The sequence below is a fragment of the Dama dama genome, chromosome 26 (genome assembly GCF_033118175.1).
Source record: "Dama dama isolate Ldn47 chromosome 26, ASM3311817v1, whole genome shotgun sequence".
In the NCBI taxonomy this organism is placed as follows: Eukaryota; Metazoa; Chordata; class Mammalia; order Artiodactyla; family Cervidae; genus Dama; species Dama dama.
Window position 1 is genome coordinate 20,661,524 of NC_083706.1, and position 20,533 is coordinate 20,682,056.

The window sequence follows — 20,533 nt, forward strand, 5'->3', positions numbered from 1 at the left end:
TACCACTGAGCCACTCGGGAAGCCCAAGTTGTTGAAAAAGCTGCCTCTTCATTGAAAGGGAGACTCAATGAACTCTACATGCAGACACAGGGAAAAGATGGAGCAACTGGTGCTGCTAAGGTCTCCAGGAAAAAAAATCAAAGTCTCCCATAAAAACCTAAACTCCAAGCCCATGCTTCATGTGGATGTGGAATCCAAATGGATATACTCTCTTTATGATTCAGGAATTCTCAAGCAAAAACTTAACAATTCCAGATTGATCAAATCACTTGGGGCCTCAGGATAAGCAATACAAATTGTTCTCTAGGGGAACTTTTATAAACTAGAATGTGTGAGATAACCATAGGAAAAAAAAATACATGCTGAAGAGCTCACACTATGCTACACATGCATCCATGCATATGATACACAAGACAAAAAACAGAAGTAAATAATTGGCATGAGGAAGAAGTAGCTAATCCTCAAAGCCAGGATGATCACTATTCCAGAGCCTGAAATTATGAAACAATCTAAAAGAGAATATAAAATAAGTTTGACTGAATCATTAAACATAAATCATAGAAAACATAATAGAAATCAGGATATCAAGAAAAAAGATCAATTTTTTAAAGAACTAAACATAACATATAAATAAAATATATATAAGATCTTACATATAAAATTTAATGGTCATTACAGAATATCGCGTAAAGTTCCCTGTGCTACACAGTAGGTCCTTGTTGATTATCTGTTTTATATGCAGTAATGTGTATATGTTAATCCCAAACTCCTAATTCATCTCTCTCCCCATCTTTCCCATTTGGTAATCATAAGTTTGTTTCCTAAGTCTGTGAATATATTTCTGTTTTGAGATAAGTTCATTTGAATCATCTTTTAAGAATCAACATATAAGCAATGTCATATGATATCTGTCCTTTTCTGACTGACTTCACTCAGTATGACAATCTCCAGGTCCATCCATGTTGCTACAAATGGCATTACTTCATTATTTTTTATGGCTGTGTAATATTCCATTGTGTGCATGTGTGTGTGTGTGTGTGTGTGTGTGTGTGTGTGTGTGTGTGAGTATACCACATCTGCTTTATCCATTCCTCTGTTGATGGACATTTAGGCTGTCTTCATGTCTTGGGATCCTACTCAGGATCTCAGCCATACCTGATTTAGGTGAATAAGATGATGATATTTGGGACCCTTGAGCTGACACTATATCGACTAAATATTGGACTTTGATATGATGATATAATTATTGAGATTTTAGAGGATGTTGGGGGTGAGACAGATATATTTTGCATGAATCTTTGGGGTCACAGAGGAGAATGTAGTAGGATAATGCCCTCCCCCCGCCAAACATGTCCATTCATAATCCCTAGAACCTATGCATATGGTACCTTGCATGGTGAAAAGGACTTTGTGGATGTGATTAAGTTAAGAATCTTGAGATGAGAGACTACTGTGGGTAATCCAATGTTATTACAAAGGTCTTATAGGAGAGAGGCAGGATGGTCAGAGACAGAGAGGTGAAGTGGAAAGAGGTGACAGTGATACAGGCTATGAGCCAAAAAATGTGAACAGCCTCTGGAAGCTGAAAAAGACAAGAAATGGATCCTTCGCTAGAGCCTCCACATGGAACACAGCCCTGATGACAGCTTGATTCTAGCCCACTGTCACGGATCTCGCACTTCTGCACTTGAGAACGGTAAGACAATAACGGTGGGCTGCTTTAAGTCACGGAGTGAGTGGTCCTTTGTTACACAGCAACAGCAAATGGACTCGGGAACCAACCTGAGCATGAAGCACACGCTGGCTGCTATGCCATCATGAAGTTCTTTGTCTCTGACCCAGGAGTCTTGTGCCTCCTGCCAGCTTCCACAGAACTGTGTCATGATAACTTGTAAGCTTGAAAGAGGGGTCAGATCTTAGACCCTTCACAATTCTTGACATTTAGTCAATAAGAACAATGGTATACAGCCATGAATATTTTTCTATCTTTTAAATATCTTTCAGTCTTCTAATAAATCTACTTTTAACTAAAAAGCCACTTAAATAGTTTTGCATCCTAGTAATAGATAACTGTGGTTTATATTCAATTACTTAAATTATGAATAATAATATTCACATTCATAAAAGCCATTAAAATCAGCAGTCGTTAATGAAAACAGGAAGTTTCTTTTTACAAGAATGTATATTAACCATAAGAAGTGTCACATGCTTTGAGTCTTAATACTATTTTCCTCAAAAGACATTATGGGAAAGGGATTTCTTTTGGTGGAATAAATCCTAAAAGAAATTTGTTACATGACTCATACCACTAGGATCCTAGAGATGACAGAAATTAGGAGGCATTATAAACGTGGGACTGTTTTTAAATAAAATGAAAATATTTTTCTTTGTGTGAAAACAACCAGAGAAAATTATGGTGCAATAAATGTATTTATTTTTCAGTTTAAGCAAGACAGGTGGTAAATGAAAGTCCATATTGAAAATGCCACCCAGAGGTTAGTAGCTGGCCATGCATGCAATGTGACTGTGCACAACAAAGTCATTTCCAAAACAGTGCACAGATTTCATTCCTTCATGAAATTAACTCCAAAGTCATTTCCAAAACAGTGCGCAGATTTCATTCCTTCATGAAATTAACCCTTGTGTTGCCTGGAATGTCTGCTGATGGGGTGTTTATAACCCATTCACCATCCCACCTCCAAGGCTACACACCAGCCACACAGCCATCACCCACACATCTGCCTGGCAAAGAGCACTCTTGTTCACCGGCCAGTGACACAGCAGGGTGACCAATCACAGCTACACTGACACGGGGACACAGAACGCACTTCCTTTGACTCAGCTCACAGCCTGCCATACATCTGGGGGATGGGACTGTCATTTAAGGTGCTCATCTTGGGGCATGGGGTGTGGGGGCTGTCTCCAGGTTTGAGCTGTTTTAGCAAAGCGCTATAAATTTGGCCACAGTGATCGTGAGAGGCAAGGTCTCCTGACATCCTGGGAGATGCTCGAGCCCCTGACATAAGCTGGGTTCAATTAAGGGTTGAGAGAGAGGTACAGACCTGGGGGAATGTTATAACAAGAACCAGGGGGCAGCCTCTAGTTAATATAATTTTGGGTATTTCTAGCCTCATGTGAATACAAAGTCAAAAGTCCACAAATTATTGGATCATCTACTCCAGACTCCTCACCTTACAGATAAAAAGGTGGCATCCCAGAGAATCAAAGTAACTTGCTAAAGGGAGAGCATGGTAGAGGCTGGGCCAGACAGGAAATGCAGCACATCAAACCCCATTCATGAACGCTGATGCCGAATACGTGACCAAGTTCTCAACAAGGAAGATGAGATAGTGTAAATATTTGGTTCCCCCAAAAGTTCCAAATATGTTTAAAGGCATGAAAACTCAGCTCCACCATCTTTCTTCTCAGGGGGTTCTCTTCTCTGTCTTTCTGCCTCTCTCTCTCTGTCTGTCTGTTATACACAAACACACACACAATCTCAATGAACAGAGATTTCTGGCTATTCAACGACAAACCCAGCATTTTCAGGAAGACACCTGATAAAATGTGCTTCTCAGTCCAACTCTTTGTGTGAGGTCTGGACCACTGGCTTATTTTCTAGAACAATAGGTGTTTCAGAAATCAGGAGATCATCTTCCCCAAAGGAGTTCTGGTCGGTGTTGACGAAGTTGGGGATGTCGAATTTCATGAGCCTGTTCAGCTCCTCCTCTGGCCGCCCACTGCATCTGATGGCTTCCTGGAGATGAACTTCACTGTCGAGGGCCGTGGTCTGGAGACAAGCTTTGGCCTTCTCCAAGGGGTCCGCTTCACTGATGTAGCAGTGAAAGAAGGACCTGGATTCCTCATTGCCCTGTGGAGAGAACACCTTATCGGGCTCCAGGGGCTTTCCAAAGTCTGACACAAAGCTGTTCATCCTGAATCTCTTCTCCGAAGACTCTGCATTGCTGTGAAGAAAGGCAAAATAAAAGACTCCTTACCCTCCAGCTCAGTTACCCGCGGGACGATGGTTTCCAGCATCTATGAAGTACACGTCCCTGTACAGAAAATGCAGACAAACATCAAACTGAAAGACACTACTTCTGAAGATGTACAAATCAACGCAAGGCAAAAGCCTCAAGGTGTGGGCCCTCGGACCGTCCTGAAAAGATGCTTTTCGCTGAGGGATCTTCTATATTCTGCATCACACACCAGTATTTCTCAGGGGGGCCCTTGGTATTCTATCTGCAGCAGAATTATTTGTAGGGCTTCTCAAAATGCAGTATTCCTGCTTGCAGATCCTCAGGATCTCTGGCAGAAGGGACAGGTAATCTGTATTTTCTTAGAATCCCCAAGGATCACTACTCATGGTCCAGTTTAGAGCCGCTGACCGACATCAGACCAGCCTGAACAACAATTGGATCCCACAGGGGTGAGTTTCATGTTTGTCAAAGCACTGCCATATCCATTGATCTTTCCCAGTTCTCAAAACTGACCTGTGTAGTCACTTAGGCCAAAAGTTATACCTGTTTCACAGAGGCAGAAGCTAAGGTAAGGAGCAGTCAGACTACCTGCTTGACTGACACAGTCCGTGACAGGAGTGGGGAGAAAACTCAGCTTCTTAATTCCCTGTTTCATTTAGTGTGGAACAAATTAGCAATTTAATGGTAGAAATTGGTGAATGGATGAGCAAAATAACTCTCAATGAGCACCGTGAGTACATGACAGAAAGAGCAGATACAAATTGAATAACCTGATGGCCCACCCAAAATTCATCTGCACCAGGTCATAGCTGTGGTTTGTGGGTTCTTTAGTTGTGGCATGTGGGATCTGGTTCCCTAAACAAGGATTGAACCCAGGCTCCCTGCGTTGGGAGCAAGGAGTCTTAGCCACTACACCACCAGGGAAGTCCCTAGCCCACCTACTTTAATCACCATCCTTTCCAGATTGATATAAAAGTGACTCCCACACAGGTAGAGTGACTCCATAGGTCAAGAATCATGTCTGAACGTGCCTTCAAATCCAGGACAGAACTTGACGACAAGTAGGCTCTGGAGTCTGCATTTAAGGCATGTGTAATCTCAGTGACTTCAGTTTTTAAACCTCTTCCCTCCCCATCCCATTGATGACTCAGGATACAGCGTTTATGACCAAGCTGTCATGGGGTAGGCAATATGGGATCCATTTACAACTCTTAGAAACTCACCTCCAAATTATCAGGACTCACCTGGATTTCAGAGTTCAGTAATTCTAGAAGCTTTGCAACCCAGGCAGCGGAGACACTTTTATATCAGGTTTATCTCCCGCATGACAACCCAGCTGACATCAGATGAGGAATTCCTCTCAGAAATCTGAGTTCCTCCTTTTAGTGATAAGCCTGATTAACCGATCTCATTGCCCACTCAGCAAAGGTGATATAAAGATCAATGGTTGACACGAGAGTACAACATTAATAGGTTATGTATTCAGAATTCAGAGAAAAATCATTTGAGAGAGACCGACAGAATTGTGTTTTAATGCAAATGTAAGTAGTCTTATCTTTCAGTAAGTGATTTTCTTCCCCTGGTTGTCACTTCACCCAAGTTTAAAAGATGTTTGAGAACAGGGATGAAAGGCGCCGATAACCTGTGACCTGAGAAACTTAAAAAGTCATCGAGGAAAAAGAGGGGATTAACAAGTTAGAAAAAAGTACGGTTAGGATGGCTGGGATCACGCTGTCCCCCAGTTCCAGGCTGAGAAGCTCTGAGCACTCGCTTCCTGCCTATCTGGAGCATCAGCTGAGTGTGAAAGCCAGCCCCACTGCGCCCAGCAGCTCTTCCATTACCCAGGCTACACATTCTCAGGATTACGAGTTGGGGCCACTGAACACCTCCCTCCGCACCAGCCCTTGCTGTAAAAAAAAAAGGCACAAGAGCAGAGCATCTTGCCCCTTCCCCAGGGCAGAGCCCGGGCAGTGGACAATAAGATGCCTTCCCTGCCTAACCCCCACTCATCTTTCTCCCCATGATCTCTCCTTGTGATAAAAGTACAATCTGATTGTCCCTTCCTGAAAATAAGGGAAAAATCCATCTTTGTTCTCTTAGAGTCTGAAAAGTGAAAGTGTTAGTCACTCAGTCGTGTCTGACTCTTTGCAACCCCATAGACTGTAGCCCGCCAGGCTCCTCTGTCCATGGGATTCTCCAGGCAAGAATGCTGGAGTGGGTTGCCATTCCCTTCTCCAGAAGATCTTCCTGACCAAGGATTGAACCCAGGTCTCTTTATTGCTGGCAGATTCTTTACCGCCTGAGACACCTAAACAGACCATCCTTTTATTCCTCTTTCCTTCCTTGACTGATAAACTAAAAAACCTGTATGTGAAAAACTGTGGTCATGGACATGGCTTGTTTCAATTCAGTTTCTTTTTTTTTTTTCAATTCAGTTTCTATTCATCCCACCACTGAGTAAAATCTATGCACTGAGATCCATAGATCTTAAACATAAAATTCAATGTATTTTTATTGACACTATACACCCAAGTAACCCTCTAATCAAGATATAGACTATTTCCTTTGTTCTGGAAAGGCTCCTTCCATTCAATTTCCAGCCCCTTCAGGTAACACAGATCTGATTTCTATTTCCATTGATTAGCTTTGCCTGTTCTTAAACTTCCAGTCAATTTACACCTCCTGGAGGCAATACCTCCTAGAAGCAATCCGTTTTGGTTTTTGTTTTGGGTGAGGTTGTGGGGGAGGGGCACTGCAGGACATGCTGGAATCTTAGCTCCCCAACCAGGGACTGAACTCACGCCCCCTACATTGGGAGCACAGAGTCTTAACCACTGGACCGCCAGGGAAGTCTCGATCTGTTTTGATTTTTATCACTTCAGATTAGCCTGTTCTTGAAATTCATACAAATGGAGTCATGCAATAAATAGTGTTTGTGTCCGGATATGATACCATTTTCTCTTGATCTGTGATCTGCATTTTCATTTTCTTAGAGATGTCTTTTGATAAGCAGCTTTACATTTCAGTTAATTTCAAATTACTAACTTTTATCATTTATGTTAGAGCTTTTACATCTTAAGAACTAATTGCCAGCTCTAAAATCACAAAGATATTCTCCTAATTTTTCTTCTAGAACCATCCTGTCCAATACAGTAGACAACAGCCACAGGTGGCTCTTCAAATTTAAGCAAAATTTAAAATTCGATTTCTTAGTCATATTACTCACATTTTAAGTGCTCAACAGCCACATGAGGCCAGTGGCTACCTAATTAGGCAATGCAAAGAACATTCCTGTCATCACAGAAAGTTCTGTTGGATTGAACCATTCTAGGAGGTTTTACTTTGGGTTTATTGTATATGTTGAGACAGGGGTCAAGGTTCATTTTTTCTCATATGTTTATCCTCTTGTACCAACACCTTCTTTTCAAATGACCTTATACAAAAATCTCTGTATTTCTACACACTGGTAATAAACAATAAGACAATGAAAAAAATACATCACAACAGCATCAAGAAACAGGACACTTGGGAATAACTGTAACAGGGGCGTGTAGGACCTGTACACGGAGAACCTCAGTGTTGCAAAGGAAGCCAAGGAAGAGCTTACTATGCGAAGAGATAAACCAGGTCTGCAGACTGAGAGCCTTCCGGTGTGAAGCCACATTACCATAGACAAACTACTGAAGGGTCCTTCCTTCAAGGGCCAGAAACATTTCTCCCTTCTGGTTTAGTCTGCTAATATTTGTTCTCCAATGCCTTCCAACACTCACTCTTTATAATTTGTCCAGATTTTATCATTGTTATCTGCAAGGTTATTCTGAAACATACCACTCTGCCCATCCTGAAATGGGAACCCATGAACGGGCCGTTCATGAAACATTTCTGCTTCCACCTCCTTCCCTGACTCCTCCAATGAGCTGGGATCTCTCCCAGAGGACTGGGGGCCTCTCTGCACCTGCCTTCTCACTCTGCACTAAGCCCTTTTCTTTCCCTGCCTGGCACCCTCTTTAAGACGATGAGCTCTTGAGGGCAGGCAGTTTCTTGTGTGGGTCCTCAGTGCCTTGCAGAGTACTAGGCATAGAGTAGTTGCTTCTTACATTTTTGTTAAATGAATGAATACATCGTCAGGAAGAGATCTTGAAACCAAAGCCACTCTTGCCTTGGCAGGGGGCCTCCCCTACAGTGCCTACAGGGTTGGAAATCAATACAAGGGCACACCCAGGTAAGGCCTAAAAGCAAGGGCCGGTGAGCCTTAATAGAGAGATGGTCTAACATGTGGATTAAATAATATAAGTAAAATGTAGAGCATAATTTAAAAAAAATAGAGGGTCTATTAATAGAGATCTTGAATGTGGCTCCAGCATCAGGGGTATGAGAGATTTGGTAAACTAGCCCCATTGAGGTCTGCCTTGCACTGCTTTTGGCTGAGAGAGAGAGAGAGAGAGAGAGAGACCTCGTTCCTTCCCCCATATGAGGACACAGAAATCTAGCATCTATGAGCTAGGAAACAACTCCTCACCAGACACTGAATCTGCCAGCACGTTAACCTTGGACTTTTCAGCCTCCAAAACTGTGAGAAATAAACTTCTGTTACTTAACAAATCATCTAGTAAATATCCATGGTATTTATAGGAGCCCAAACAGACTCAGAAAATTAGAAAATTCAGAATCTCCAAGAATTTTAGTGCCTTTCATTATATTTGTCACCGTCCTACCTATTCTATACCTTATCATCATGAAATTGAGATCAAGCTCGTGTGTTTGCAAGAAATTCTCCTGTGTCATACTAACTTTAGAAAAATGACAACTGTTGATTGTGGTACAACCTAAAATTCATTTGTTTCACTTATTTAAGAATCTGTATTCCTCATTTTCAGCTTGTTATAAGAAATGCAATTTGGACCTATCAATTGCAATATTCCCGAACTCCACCAGTCAGATTAAAAAGACTGTTCAGATTGTTCCGATTCTTTTCTTCTTCTCACTCTGGCTCCGCATTACTCTGGGTCGTGTCATGTAGTCTGTGGACCAGATCAGAGATTCCCCCTCATGAGGACCCATCCAGTCCACCAGCACCTGCAGGGAACGCCATCTGCTTCCATGACACTCCCCCGCTCACAAACCCACTGATTCCCCAAATCCTTCTTCCTGATTTTTCAGAGTCCACTCCCACATCACGTGGCCTTTCCAGTGTCTGCTCCCGCCAGGCCCCCGGCTAACCTACAGTCCAGCCACATGGACCTGCCCGACCCCCGAAGCCCTCAGGGTGGTCCCCCTTTGTGCCTTTGTTTGTGCTGTTCCTTCCACTCCTCTCTGTCAAAATCAAATCTGTCCTTTGCTATCCAACTCCCACGTCCCTGCCTCCATGGACTTTTTCATCTCCCAACGGGAAGGAATCTTCCCCTTCTCTGGGCTCCTGTCCTATCTAATCAGCCTTCTCTCACACTGTTTACCAGGGGGCTCAGTGGTAAAGAATCCACCTGCAATGCAGAGACACAGATGTGGGTTTGATCCCTGCGTTGGGAAGATCCCCTGGAGGAGGAAACAGCAACCCACTCCAATATTCTGGCCTGGGAAATCCCATGGACAGGGAGCCTGGAGGGCTATAGTCCATGGGGTAGCAAAGAGTCAGACACGACTTAATGAATAGATCAATCACATACAGGGTGCGGCCCTTCCTGTCTCATGTCAGAGCTGCCTGGTGTGATCTTTTCTCTCCTATATACTGCTGTGCTGTATTCCACTCCTCTCTGCATCTCTCAAGGGGACTTGTCATTAGACCCTGGACAGTTGTATCTGCAGGTGGTCTGGAGCCCTGATTCCTGTGAAAGGCACAGCCATCTCCAGTATTTAGGGACGTGCTCCGTCCTCTGTGACCCTAAGACAAATCAAGTCAGGAGGTCAGACGACTCCCCCCTTCACCGGCAGAGGGAAAACACCCGTAAGGCTCTGCGTTACTCCCTTAGGAATTTTACAGATTTATGAGTTTTTACAAGTGGATTGCCTGCTTCTAAGAGTCTTAGCAAGCCTTCACTGCTGCAGCTTTGCTCCACCCATAAAAAAGTGGTGGGCAATCCAGTCTGTGGGCACCTACTACTTCCGGCAGTGACTTCCAGTGGACTTCAGAGATGCATAAGCCAAACAAAGACCTAGTAAGAGTGAAAACTCTTGTGATGACCCACCAGTGAGAAAATGATAATAACCATTTCTGGTTATTATAGCCTGTCCTGAGACCTTCATGCCCTAGCAGAGGCACCAACCAAACCCGTGTGTGTGTGTGTGTGTAAGTGCCTCTTGGTTGCCTTCACTGGTAGTTCTGACTTGCCAGGGAGATGTCAGTCTCTGAGGAAAGACTCTACTACCTTAGAATGACCCTCAGTACGTCCTGGGCAAGCCATAACTTTGCACTCAGGAAATACCTCTTGATTGATGGAGAATTAAAAGAAACTACTGAACAAAGGTGTATAACTTGAATCAGATATATAAAGCAGTTGGATTTTTTACCTGTTGATATATGGAGACCTCTCAGAATAACAGATCTTCCTTAGGAACAACCTGCTATGTCTGCATTCAGCTGGTTCCTATGACCTTGGTCATTATCGAAGACCTTGAGCACAGACAGTCTCCAGCTGTTAGCTTTTAGGTGCGCTGTACCCATGCTTGGGTGAGAATCATACTCAGGTAAATTGCAACTCCGGGTAAAATGCAATTTCCATTTTTGCAAGGTCATGAGCAATACCGTCCTCATCCCTAAAAAAAAAGACCATCCCCACCTAGACAAGTGCACTTAGCAAAGACTACTCAAAATGAGGATATCTGAGGTGTATGATGTCTGAGAGTTGATCTTTTTTTAAGAAGTCCAAAATATTCAACATAAAATGCAATCCAAGACTTTCCCTTACTCCTTCTCTCTGGCAGATTTATGACAATGAGGCGATTATGACGCTCTAACAAGACGGCAAAGAGAGTAAATGGCTCCTCAGTGGAGAAAGCACAGGAAAAATGGTTCTTTTATCCTGACTGTCTATAAAGGATTCAAGTGAGAGGGTCCCCCCACTCCATACAACAGCAGATATTCCATGGGAAAATAATCCCCATTAAAGCTACTTCTTGGAGCCAAAAGCTTTTAAAAAGGCATGATGGAGCTTTATCAGAGTCTTTCTCCCTCTGCTCTCTGCTTTACCAGCACTCACCATTATCTGAGTCTCCTCCTGGGCACAGAGATTACCCTCCCCAGCCTGGCAGTCAGATGAGTGTGGCTAGTCCTGGCCAATGAGCTGTGAGAGGAAGGGATGTGTGCCACTTCCTGGCTGAAGAACAGACCAGCAAGTGTGAGTTCTCCATGTGCCCCACTGCTCATCACAGCAATTCAGGAGGCTGAACCTTAGAAATACTGCAGCTACAATGAAGAAGCATTGGTCCACCCCTTGCCAACCCTCAGAAGACATGTAGCTTGAACAACGTAAACCTGTGCTGCATTACAGTGAGATTTAGAGAGCTGTTTACTCCTGTCTCATAATCTCATTATGACACATCCTCTCCTTAACAGAAGCCACTGAGTAGGCAATGACTCTGGAATTGAAGTTCTCATGCTAAAATGACCCCAAGTTGTAAACTTCAGGGAAGAAGCCTATTTGCCATCCTTATGTCTTACTCCTTCCAAGGGGATTCACACACTCTTTCCATAGATCAGCCGTTCAGTCTGCCCAGGATGTCTCCATGGAGAAAAAGATAGAACTAAGTGGCAGATTCAACACTAGTTAATTCTGAGTTGGGGCCTTAATCAGAAGTGATGCTCAAAATTCTCTAAGCCAGGCTTCAACAGTACATGAACCGTGAACTTCCAGATGTTCAAGCTGGATTTAGAAAAGTCAGAGGAACCAGAGATCAAATTGCCAATATCTGTTGGATCCTCAAAAAGCAAAAGAGTTCCAGAAAAATATCTACTTCTACTTTATTAAATACACCAAAGCCTTTGACTGTGTGGATCACAACAAACTGTGGGATAATCTTCAAGAGATGGGAATACCAGACCACCTGACCTGTCTCCTGAGAAATCTGTATGCAGGTCAAGAAGCAACAGTTAGAAATGGACATGGAACAACAAACTGGTTCCAAATTGGGAAAGGAATATGTCAAAGCTGTATATTGTGACCCTGCTTATTTAACTTATATGCAGTGTACATCATGAGAAATGCTGGGCTGGCTGAAGCACAAGCTGGGATCAAGATTGCCAGGAGAAATATCAATAACCTCAGATATGCAGATGACACCACCCTTATGCAGAAAGTGAAGAAGAACTAAAGAGCCTCTTGATGAAAGTGAAAGAGGAGAGTGAAAAAGCTGGTTTATAACTCAACATTCAGAAAATTATGATCATGGCATCTGGTTCCATCACTTTATGGCAAATAGATGGGGAAACAGTGGAAACAGTGCAGATGGTGACTGCAGCCATGAAATTGAAAGATGCTTGCTCCTTGGAAGAAAGGCTATAACCAACCTAGCATATTAAAAAGCGTAGACATTACTTTGCCAACAAATATCCATCTAGTCAAAGCTTTGGTTTTTCTAGTAGTCATGTATGGATGTGAGAGTTGGACTATAAAGAAAGCTGAGCACCAAAGAATTGATGCTTTTGAACTGTGGTGTTGGAGAAGACTCTTGAGAATCCCTTGGACAGCAGGGAAATCCAACCAGTCCATCCTAAAGGAAATCAGTCCTGAATATTCATTGGAAGGACTGATGCCAAAGCTGAAATTCCAATATTTTGACCACCTGATGGGAATAACTGGCTCATCTGAAAAGACCCTGATGCTGGGAAAGATTGAAGGCAGGAGAAGGGGACAACAGAGGATGAGATGTTCTTTGTGACCCACAATCCAGAGAGCTTGTTACATAAAGCTGTTAGAATTCAGACATTTGAGCCATGACTAAGACTCTCTACTTAGTCCCCTTTCTAAAATCATCTTACTCTTTCTTCACACAAAGACATCACTTTGCCAACAAAAGTCCATATAGTCAAAGCTATGGTTTTCCCAGTAGTCATGTATAGATATGAGAATTGGACCTTAAAGAAGACTGAGTACCAAAGAACTGATGCTTTCAAACTGTGGTGCTGGAAAAGACTCTTGAGAGTCCCTTGAACTGCAAGGAGATCAAACCAGTCCATCCTAAAGGAAATCAGTCCTGAACATTCATTGGAAGGACTGATGCTGAAGATGAAGCTCCAGTACTTTGGCCACCTGACGTGAAGGGCCAACTCATTGAAAAAGACCCTGATGTGGGGAAAGATTGAGGGCAGGAGGAGAAGGGGATGACAGAGGATGAGATGGTTGGATGGTATCACCGTCTCAATGGACATGAGTTTGAGGAAACTCTGGGAGATAGTGAAGGACAAGGAAGCCTGGCATGCTGCAGTCCATGGGGTTGCAAAGAGTTGTACATGATTGAGCAACTGAAAAAGAACTTTTTCTGAGAGACATACCCAAGGTGAGGTGAAGCCAGGGTAGAATGAGGTCACATTTGGCACATGTAGCTCCAACATGAAAGCTTAGGGCCTGGCTGTCCTGTGGGAGGATGAGAATCTTCTTTTCCTTCCTACTCTTTACCTGCACCCCTCTGCTCTCCCTAGGATGCCATGAGCCATGTAGGGGTGGACTGATCTTCACTGAGGGCTGCCTGCTGGGAGGCTAGTGCATGCCAGCAGTTCTGTAAGTGTCCATTCACTCAATCTTTATGGACCCCTAGGAGGCAGCGATGACTTTATTTTTACAAGTGAGGAATCATGAAGTACAGAGAGGTTAAGAATCCAGGAAATCTGGAAAAGCTTGACTCCAGAGCCCGTGCCTGATCCAGTATGTGATGAAAGAAAGCAAATCTGATAGCTTGCTAATTATCTTTTGCTGTAAGAGAGAAAGATTTAATATTACTGATATGAAGTCATTTAATGTAGGGTTGACAACAGGAGCTTCAGAGAGACTGTAGTTTGAGGCTTGGCTCCATTTGTTGCTGTTGTTCAGTCTCTCGGTCGTGTCCAACTCTTCGAGACTCCGTGGACTGCAGCACGCCAGGCTTCCCTGTCCTTCACTGTCTCCTGGAGCTTGCGCAAGCTCATGTCCATTGAGTCTGTGATGCCATCTAATCATCTTGTCCTCTGTTGTCCCCTTCTCCTCCTGCCTTCAATCCTTCCCAGCATCAGGGTCTTTTCTAATGAATTGGCTCTTTGCATCAAGTGGTCAAAGTATTGGAGCTTCAGTTTCAGCATCAGTCCTTCCAATGAATATTCAGGACTGATTTCCTTTAGGATTGACTGGTTTGATCTCCTTATAGTCAAAGGGACTCTCAAGAGTCTTCTCCAACACCACAGTTCAAAAGCATCAATTCTTTAGCACTCAGACTTCTTTATGGTCCAGCTCTCACATCCATGCATGACCACTGGGAAAACCATAGCTTTGAGTTTATGGACATTAGTTGACAAAGCAATGTCTCTGCTTTTTAATATGCATAGTTTTTTTTTAAACCTGTGAATCCTTATATGAGTGATTCAGTCTCCTTTTTCTCATCTGTAAAGTGAGATTTTATAGGATAAATCCTATGTGATATACTTCATCTTTCAGTGAGAACTTAGTGAGATTATACTATAAAGTGATTAACAGACCCTGGCAGATGGTAAATGTCAAAAAATGTTCTTAGTATTATTCTCAGTGATTTATCATTATGTCCTCCATGTCTAATTATCAGGGGCAAACTTAAAACTGATTGTTTTATATTAAAGTTGGCTTCTTGGATAATGTCTATTTTACAAAAAATATTTCCTGCCAAATAAATGTCAAGTTTACTAAGATATAAAACCATTCTTAACTGCTCCATTTAGGGATTTCTCCATATGTCTGTATCATTCAGTTTGATTTTCAAATACTACAGCCAAATGCACATCTTACTGCTTCAGAAAAACATTTAAAGTGTGGCCCTGAGGGCTGATCCATCTTTTCATTAAAAGTAAAAATGAAAAGGTCAAACTTTCTCCTTAGCCTCACCAAAAGCATGTAGGGTTACAATGACCCCTGTTCTTTGAGATGACTAAGAATAACCATCAAAAGAGAAATCATCTATTAGAAGGACAAACTGCCAACTGGAAAAGGGGAAAAACAAGCCTCAGCTACCCAGGGTCAATGTGAAATGCTGAGGCAATGTATTAGTCAGTGTTATCCAGAGAAATAGAACCAACAGGGGTGTTTGGGTGTGTGTGAATGTGTGTGTGTGCCTGTACACATTTATTTCTATATCTATCTATCCATTCAGGGTGAGGTGGGGACAGATTTAGTTTAAGAAAGTGGTTCATGTAATGGTGGAGACAGGCAAGTCCAAAATCTGTAGGGTTTGGACAGGCTGGAGACCCACGGAAGAGCTGCAGTCTGAGTCTGAAGGCAGTCCCCTGCCAGAATTCCTTTTTTGCTAGACAGAGGTCCATCTGTTTCTAGGAATGCCTTTTGCAGTTGGATAAGGCCCACCCTCATTATGGGGAATGATAAGTCTTCCTAAAAGACCGATCTTACCTAAAAAAAAAAAAAAAAAAAAAACCTTCACAGAAACATCTAGAATAATGTTTTACCAAATATCATGGCCTAGACAAACACAAAATTACACATTACGGGAAGTCATGCTCCCTTTTGAGCTAGGGTGTTCCCATCTATGAAATCATGTGCATCTTATGTCAAACAAGTACTTCTCAACAGCCATGAAAAGTCCATCCAGCTCTCTGAGGAGCAGGAAGAGATAAGGGCTTACTATTCCCCGGTCACTCTACTAGCTGAGCCCGAACCTGAGCTTGTCCTCGGCTTCTTTTACTACTGCTATAGTGAAGTCACTCAGTCGTGTCTGACTCTGTGACCCCGTGGACTGTAGCCCATCAGGCTCCTCCATCCATGGGATTCTCCAGGCAAGAATACAGGAGTGGGTTACCATTTCCTTCTCCAGGGGATCTTCCCAACCCAGGGATCGAACCCAGGTCTCCCGCATTGCAGGCGGACGCTTTAACCTCTGAGCCACCAGAGAAGCCCTTACTACTGCTATAATCCACACCAGATTTCTAAACTCCTTGGACCAATATACTGAAGCAAAGGCATGTGCAGATGTTTGCAAAAACAAGGAGACAGAAAAGGGAAAGTTCATATTTTTTTTAGTGGCTATTCCAGAGATTCTCAACCATCCATCTCCATAGCCTTCAATAAAATGGTCTTTTACTTTCATTTAACATGTGTTTGAATTTTTCTCCCAGACCTTAATGTCTGAAAACAGCTGTGTGATGCGCAGAACCATTCCCTTTATATGATTAGTTATTAGAGTTGAAGTACAGGCTGGAGACTGAACAGCAGACACTGCAGACTGTGTGATGAGTTACAACAAGAACGCCACGGCTAGGCGGTGAGGATGAAGGCAGACATGGAATGGAAATGTGAGGATTTGTGCTCACTTTCTTCCATTTACTCTCCCAGGCCGTTCCCTACCCTTCCCCACCCTGCTCTGTGCCCTGGGAAACTGACCTCTGATGTAGGCTCTGGCCACTGGTAGTGGTGCAGTGCTCAGCCAGTGGGGAGCAGTGGTGAGAAAGGGGAGAGACGGGGAAAGACAGGTCTGGGTATTTGTTGGAGGCTCCCTCCCTAAGAGGTCACACTGGGCTGTGTCCCTTGACCTGGGTCACTGCTCCTCTCAGCCAGTCTCTCTGCAGGGCTCCTGGGAGACAATCAGGGCCCTTCAGATTTAGGGCATCTACTCCTCAGTGTTCTGAGCCCTGGCATCCTGCGCCATCCAGGCCACAACCTGTGACGAGTCCCTTTGTCAAAAGCTCTGATCCAAAAAGATACACGCACCCCTGTGTTCACAGCAGCATTATTCACAACAGCCGAGATACAGAGACAACCTAAAAGTCCACCAATGGATGAATGGATAGAGAAGACGTGGTACATATATACAATGGAATATTACTCAGCCATGAAAAAGAATGCAATAATGCCATTTGCAGCAACATCGATGCAACCAGAGATTATCATACTAAGTAAGTCAGAAAGAAAAAGACAAATATCATATGATATCACTTATATGTGGAATCTAAAATATGGCACAAATGAACCTATCTATGAAATAGAAATAGACTCACAGATATTGCCTTGTGGTTGCCAAGGTAACAGAGGAATGGATTGCAAGTCTGGGACTAGTAAATGCAAACTAGTAGATATGGAATGGATAAAAAGAAAGAGCCCATTGTATAAAACACAGAACCACATTCAGTATCCTGGGATAAATCATTATGGAAAATAATACTAAAAAAGCAGAAATATGTGTATAACTGAGTCACTCTGCTGTAGAGCAGAAATTAACACAGCATTGTAAATCAGCTATATTTCAATAAGAAAATTAACTTCTTAAAAAGCTCTTCTAATTACCTAATTTGAATGTGCTATCTGTTGCCTTCTGGAACTGACTGACAAGGTATCAAACAAGTTGTTATTTTTTCCTTTTTTGGAAGAGTTGGGATTAAAAAAGTCTCTAAAACATTTCTGAGTTTTTGCAAACTATAACCACCCAATTATGTTTTGATGTTATTCAACACTCATTAAGCATCCATGCAATCATTTCCTCCATAAATCCAAAGCCCATCACAGATGTTCTTTACCACACCATGAAACTTTTATAATCCTTTATCTCATTTTGAGGAAATTTAGTGCTGAATTCAGTGAATAATTAAACAATTTAGTCGAGTATTCAGTAACGATTTCTCTGCTCCTTGAAATGTTTTTTAAGCTAGCTTTCATCCTATTTTTGTTATTGTCCTTTTTCATTGTTTCAGTCTGGTGAGTCACCTAAATTCTTTTGGGAATAAGGAGAAAATCCATCATAATTAATAACCTTTCAAAATAAACATTGAGCCAGGATCAGCATTAAGACTACAGGAAAGACCAAGAAACCCAGGTGCACGAGGGTTCACTTGAAAAGAAGCCTCAGAGGCAAGAGGCAAAGTTCGAGGAGGAAGACAGGTCCCACCCAACCAGCACCTGGGTCTGGACAGCAAATCCATCTCTCCACCCACTGGAAGCAACCCCACCCCCCAATATATTTCTGTTTCTTCAAGTCCCTGTGGGGTTTAACAGACATTTAGAAACAGCCCAAACTTACTCTTGGTGTGGGGCTCCTGTCTTGGTCAGCAGAGTCAGCACAAAAAACATAAAAATCACGAAGACTGCAAGACCAACCCAAAATCCAATCACAATGGAATCTGTAAGACAGGTAACACTGGGATTAGTATTTCATAGCAACATAGAATTTAAACATTCAAGGAATCTGTGCTTTTTGATACATGAAATGAGAGAGGATGGTCACAGTCTTCTGAGACAACCTTGAACTATCAGACAGCAGGGAACAGTTAAAATAAGGAATGAGGGAAGAGTCTATGTCTTCAGGTTCCTGACTCAGGTAACACTAGGAGATGTCAGCCTTTCTGACTCTTGGTTGCTACATCCCAATGGAAGAATTTAGGACAGAAATCAGGCTGTCCAGGTCCTCAAGATTCCACTGGGGTGTCTTGAGTTAGAAAACCCATTTTTTAGCAGAAACTACAGGATGAAGCTTAAAATGACATCTGATTCACATCAACCCAATTTTGTTTTTTCACTCACGTTCATGCTGGCATAACTCAGGTCTTCACTACATCCTGCAAAGAACATAACAAATGGCCTCCTGAGTGCTCTTCCTGCCTTTGGTCTTTGCCGGGGCCTCATCTCTAATGGAATCTGCTTTATCATAGCTCTGATAGTATTTCTCTTTCATGAAAAATACTTCAACAAAAATAGAATTGACCTTTTTCACATGAGAACAGATCCCATATACAAAGCACTTTTACCATATCTGGCATCTGAGAAGAAGGTGGCTCACGTTTGCAGTCTATTATTGTTTAAGTGGTTGTTTTCTCTCAGTTGATCCTTACTTTAAAACTGATGCTTCCCATCAGTCTGGGGGACACTGTATTCCTGTATTTGCCTGAACCCTTAGGCATAGTTCCTTAATACTCACACCTTTCCAGGGGCCCGTACCTTCACCTGGCCAGAACAACTTTCCCCAAACTGGAGATAATGAAAGTCTATCCCTCATTCAAAGTGCATTCCCTACATCAATTCCTTCAGGAAGCCTAATCTCCCCAACTGATGTGCCTGCTCCCTCCTGTGAACCCCATGACCTTTCTGTCTGTGCTTCTCTGCACAGGTCCCTCCTTGATCCTATCACAGGTAATAGTCACTAGTGTGTTTCTCTCGGATGCGGGTGAGGCCGAGCTGTCTACACAACCCGGCACATTCATCATAAGCTCTTAAGTTTGGGGGAAGCAACAGAGTTGAATTATTTTACATTTTCTGATTTATTCTAAGAAGTTTACCTACATGGCAATACAGTGAGGATGCCTAGCAATTTTTAAAGGTGAACAGAATGTATACACTAAATGTGTTTAAATACAAAGTATTATTCTAATTGAATTATGTGTATATAGCACTCTTTCTAATATGAAGAAATCAGATTAGCAACTTGCTTTGCATAATTCTTACTTTTATTCTAAATACACTATCACCTAGAGGGTAACAACCTTTATTTAACAATGTTTAAAAAAATTATTTATTTTTAATTGAAGGATAATTGCTTTATAATACTGTGTTAGTTTCTGCCATACATCAACATGAATCAGCCATATTTCCCCTCCCTCTCCATCCTCCCTCCCACCACCTACCCCTTCCCACCCCTCTAGGTTGTTTCAGAGCCCCAGTTTATTCAATGGCATTTATTCAGTACTCTGGATGCAAAACCAATTTATCTTTCCCAGGGTTAAGAGTGCCTGAGAAACAGGAATTGTAGACTTTGCCTGACAAACTAATGGAAATGAAGCCTAACAGGACATACGGACAAATACCAAAAAGCACATGTGTACAAATGCAATTAACATGTAACAATAGCGTCTCAGTTATGGGGGCACAGACTGCAAAGCATCATTTTTGCAGATAAATGCCAGCTCAGCCTCCTGTACTTCATCAACTGCCCGAATAGCAAAAGCCAATTCTAAAATGACCTGCCAGTGTTACGTAAGTCCTCAGTTGAGAATTTAGTCATGTTGATTCATTTTCAAATCTGTTTACTAGGGAGGGGTTCTTATGAGGACAGCTCTCACACAGCCGATGGTGGCTGGATCCCCATGTGTCCTCCAGCCCCCTAGCCCAGGGTGGGCACAGGGAGCCCACCCGGCCTTCTAGTGACCCAGGGAGCTGATCAAAAAGCAACAATAACGTGGGACCTGGGAGGGTCTCAGCCCTCAGCAAAGTCACAAGAGAGAAGAGAGTGGGAATGAGGAGAGTTTTGGTTAGAATCTTAGAATCCCCACGGTCCAATGGCATTTTCACGCATTCTCTTGATAACGTGGAATCCACGTTTCTCATGACAATATGCTTTAAGTAGCTTTGCTTACTCACATTCTCCTCCAGAGGAAATTCTGCATCCTCAGATTATCTCCATTAATTCTC

At 42.6% G+C, this 20,533-nt stretch overlaps 1 protein-coding gene across 8 annotated transcripts in view; it reads right to left on the bottom strand.

The window, feature by feature from the left end:
• Nucleotides 1-2,305: 2,305 nt before the first annotated feature.
• Nucleotides 2,306-20,533, bottom strand: part of MRAP2 (melanocortin 2 receptor accessory protein 2) — a 56,712-nt gene continuing 38,484 nt past the window's right edge. For 4 of the 8 annotated variants that reach the window (XM_061129992.1, XM_061129993.1, XM_061129995.1 and 1 more), the window contains exons 2-3: nt 18,153-18,252; nt 2,308-3,965 (exon numbers count right to left, since the gene is read on the bottom strand). In XM_061129992.1, the coding sequence (XP_060985975.1) occupies nt 3,575-3,965; nt 18,153-18,202 (441 nt within the window). In that variant the 5' untranslated portion in view covers nt 18,203-18,252 and the 3' untranslated portion in view covers nt 2,308-3,574. Of the gene's footprint in view, nt 3,966-18,152; nt 18,253-20,533 lie in introns of all 8 variants that reach the window. The other 4 variants (XM_061129987.1, XM_061129990.1, XM_061129988.1 and 1 more) reach the window with 2 other exon arrangements.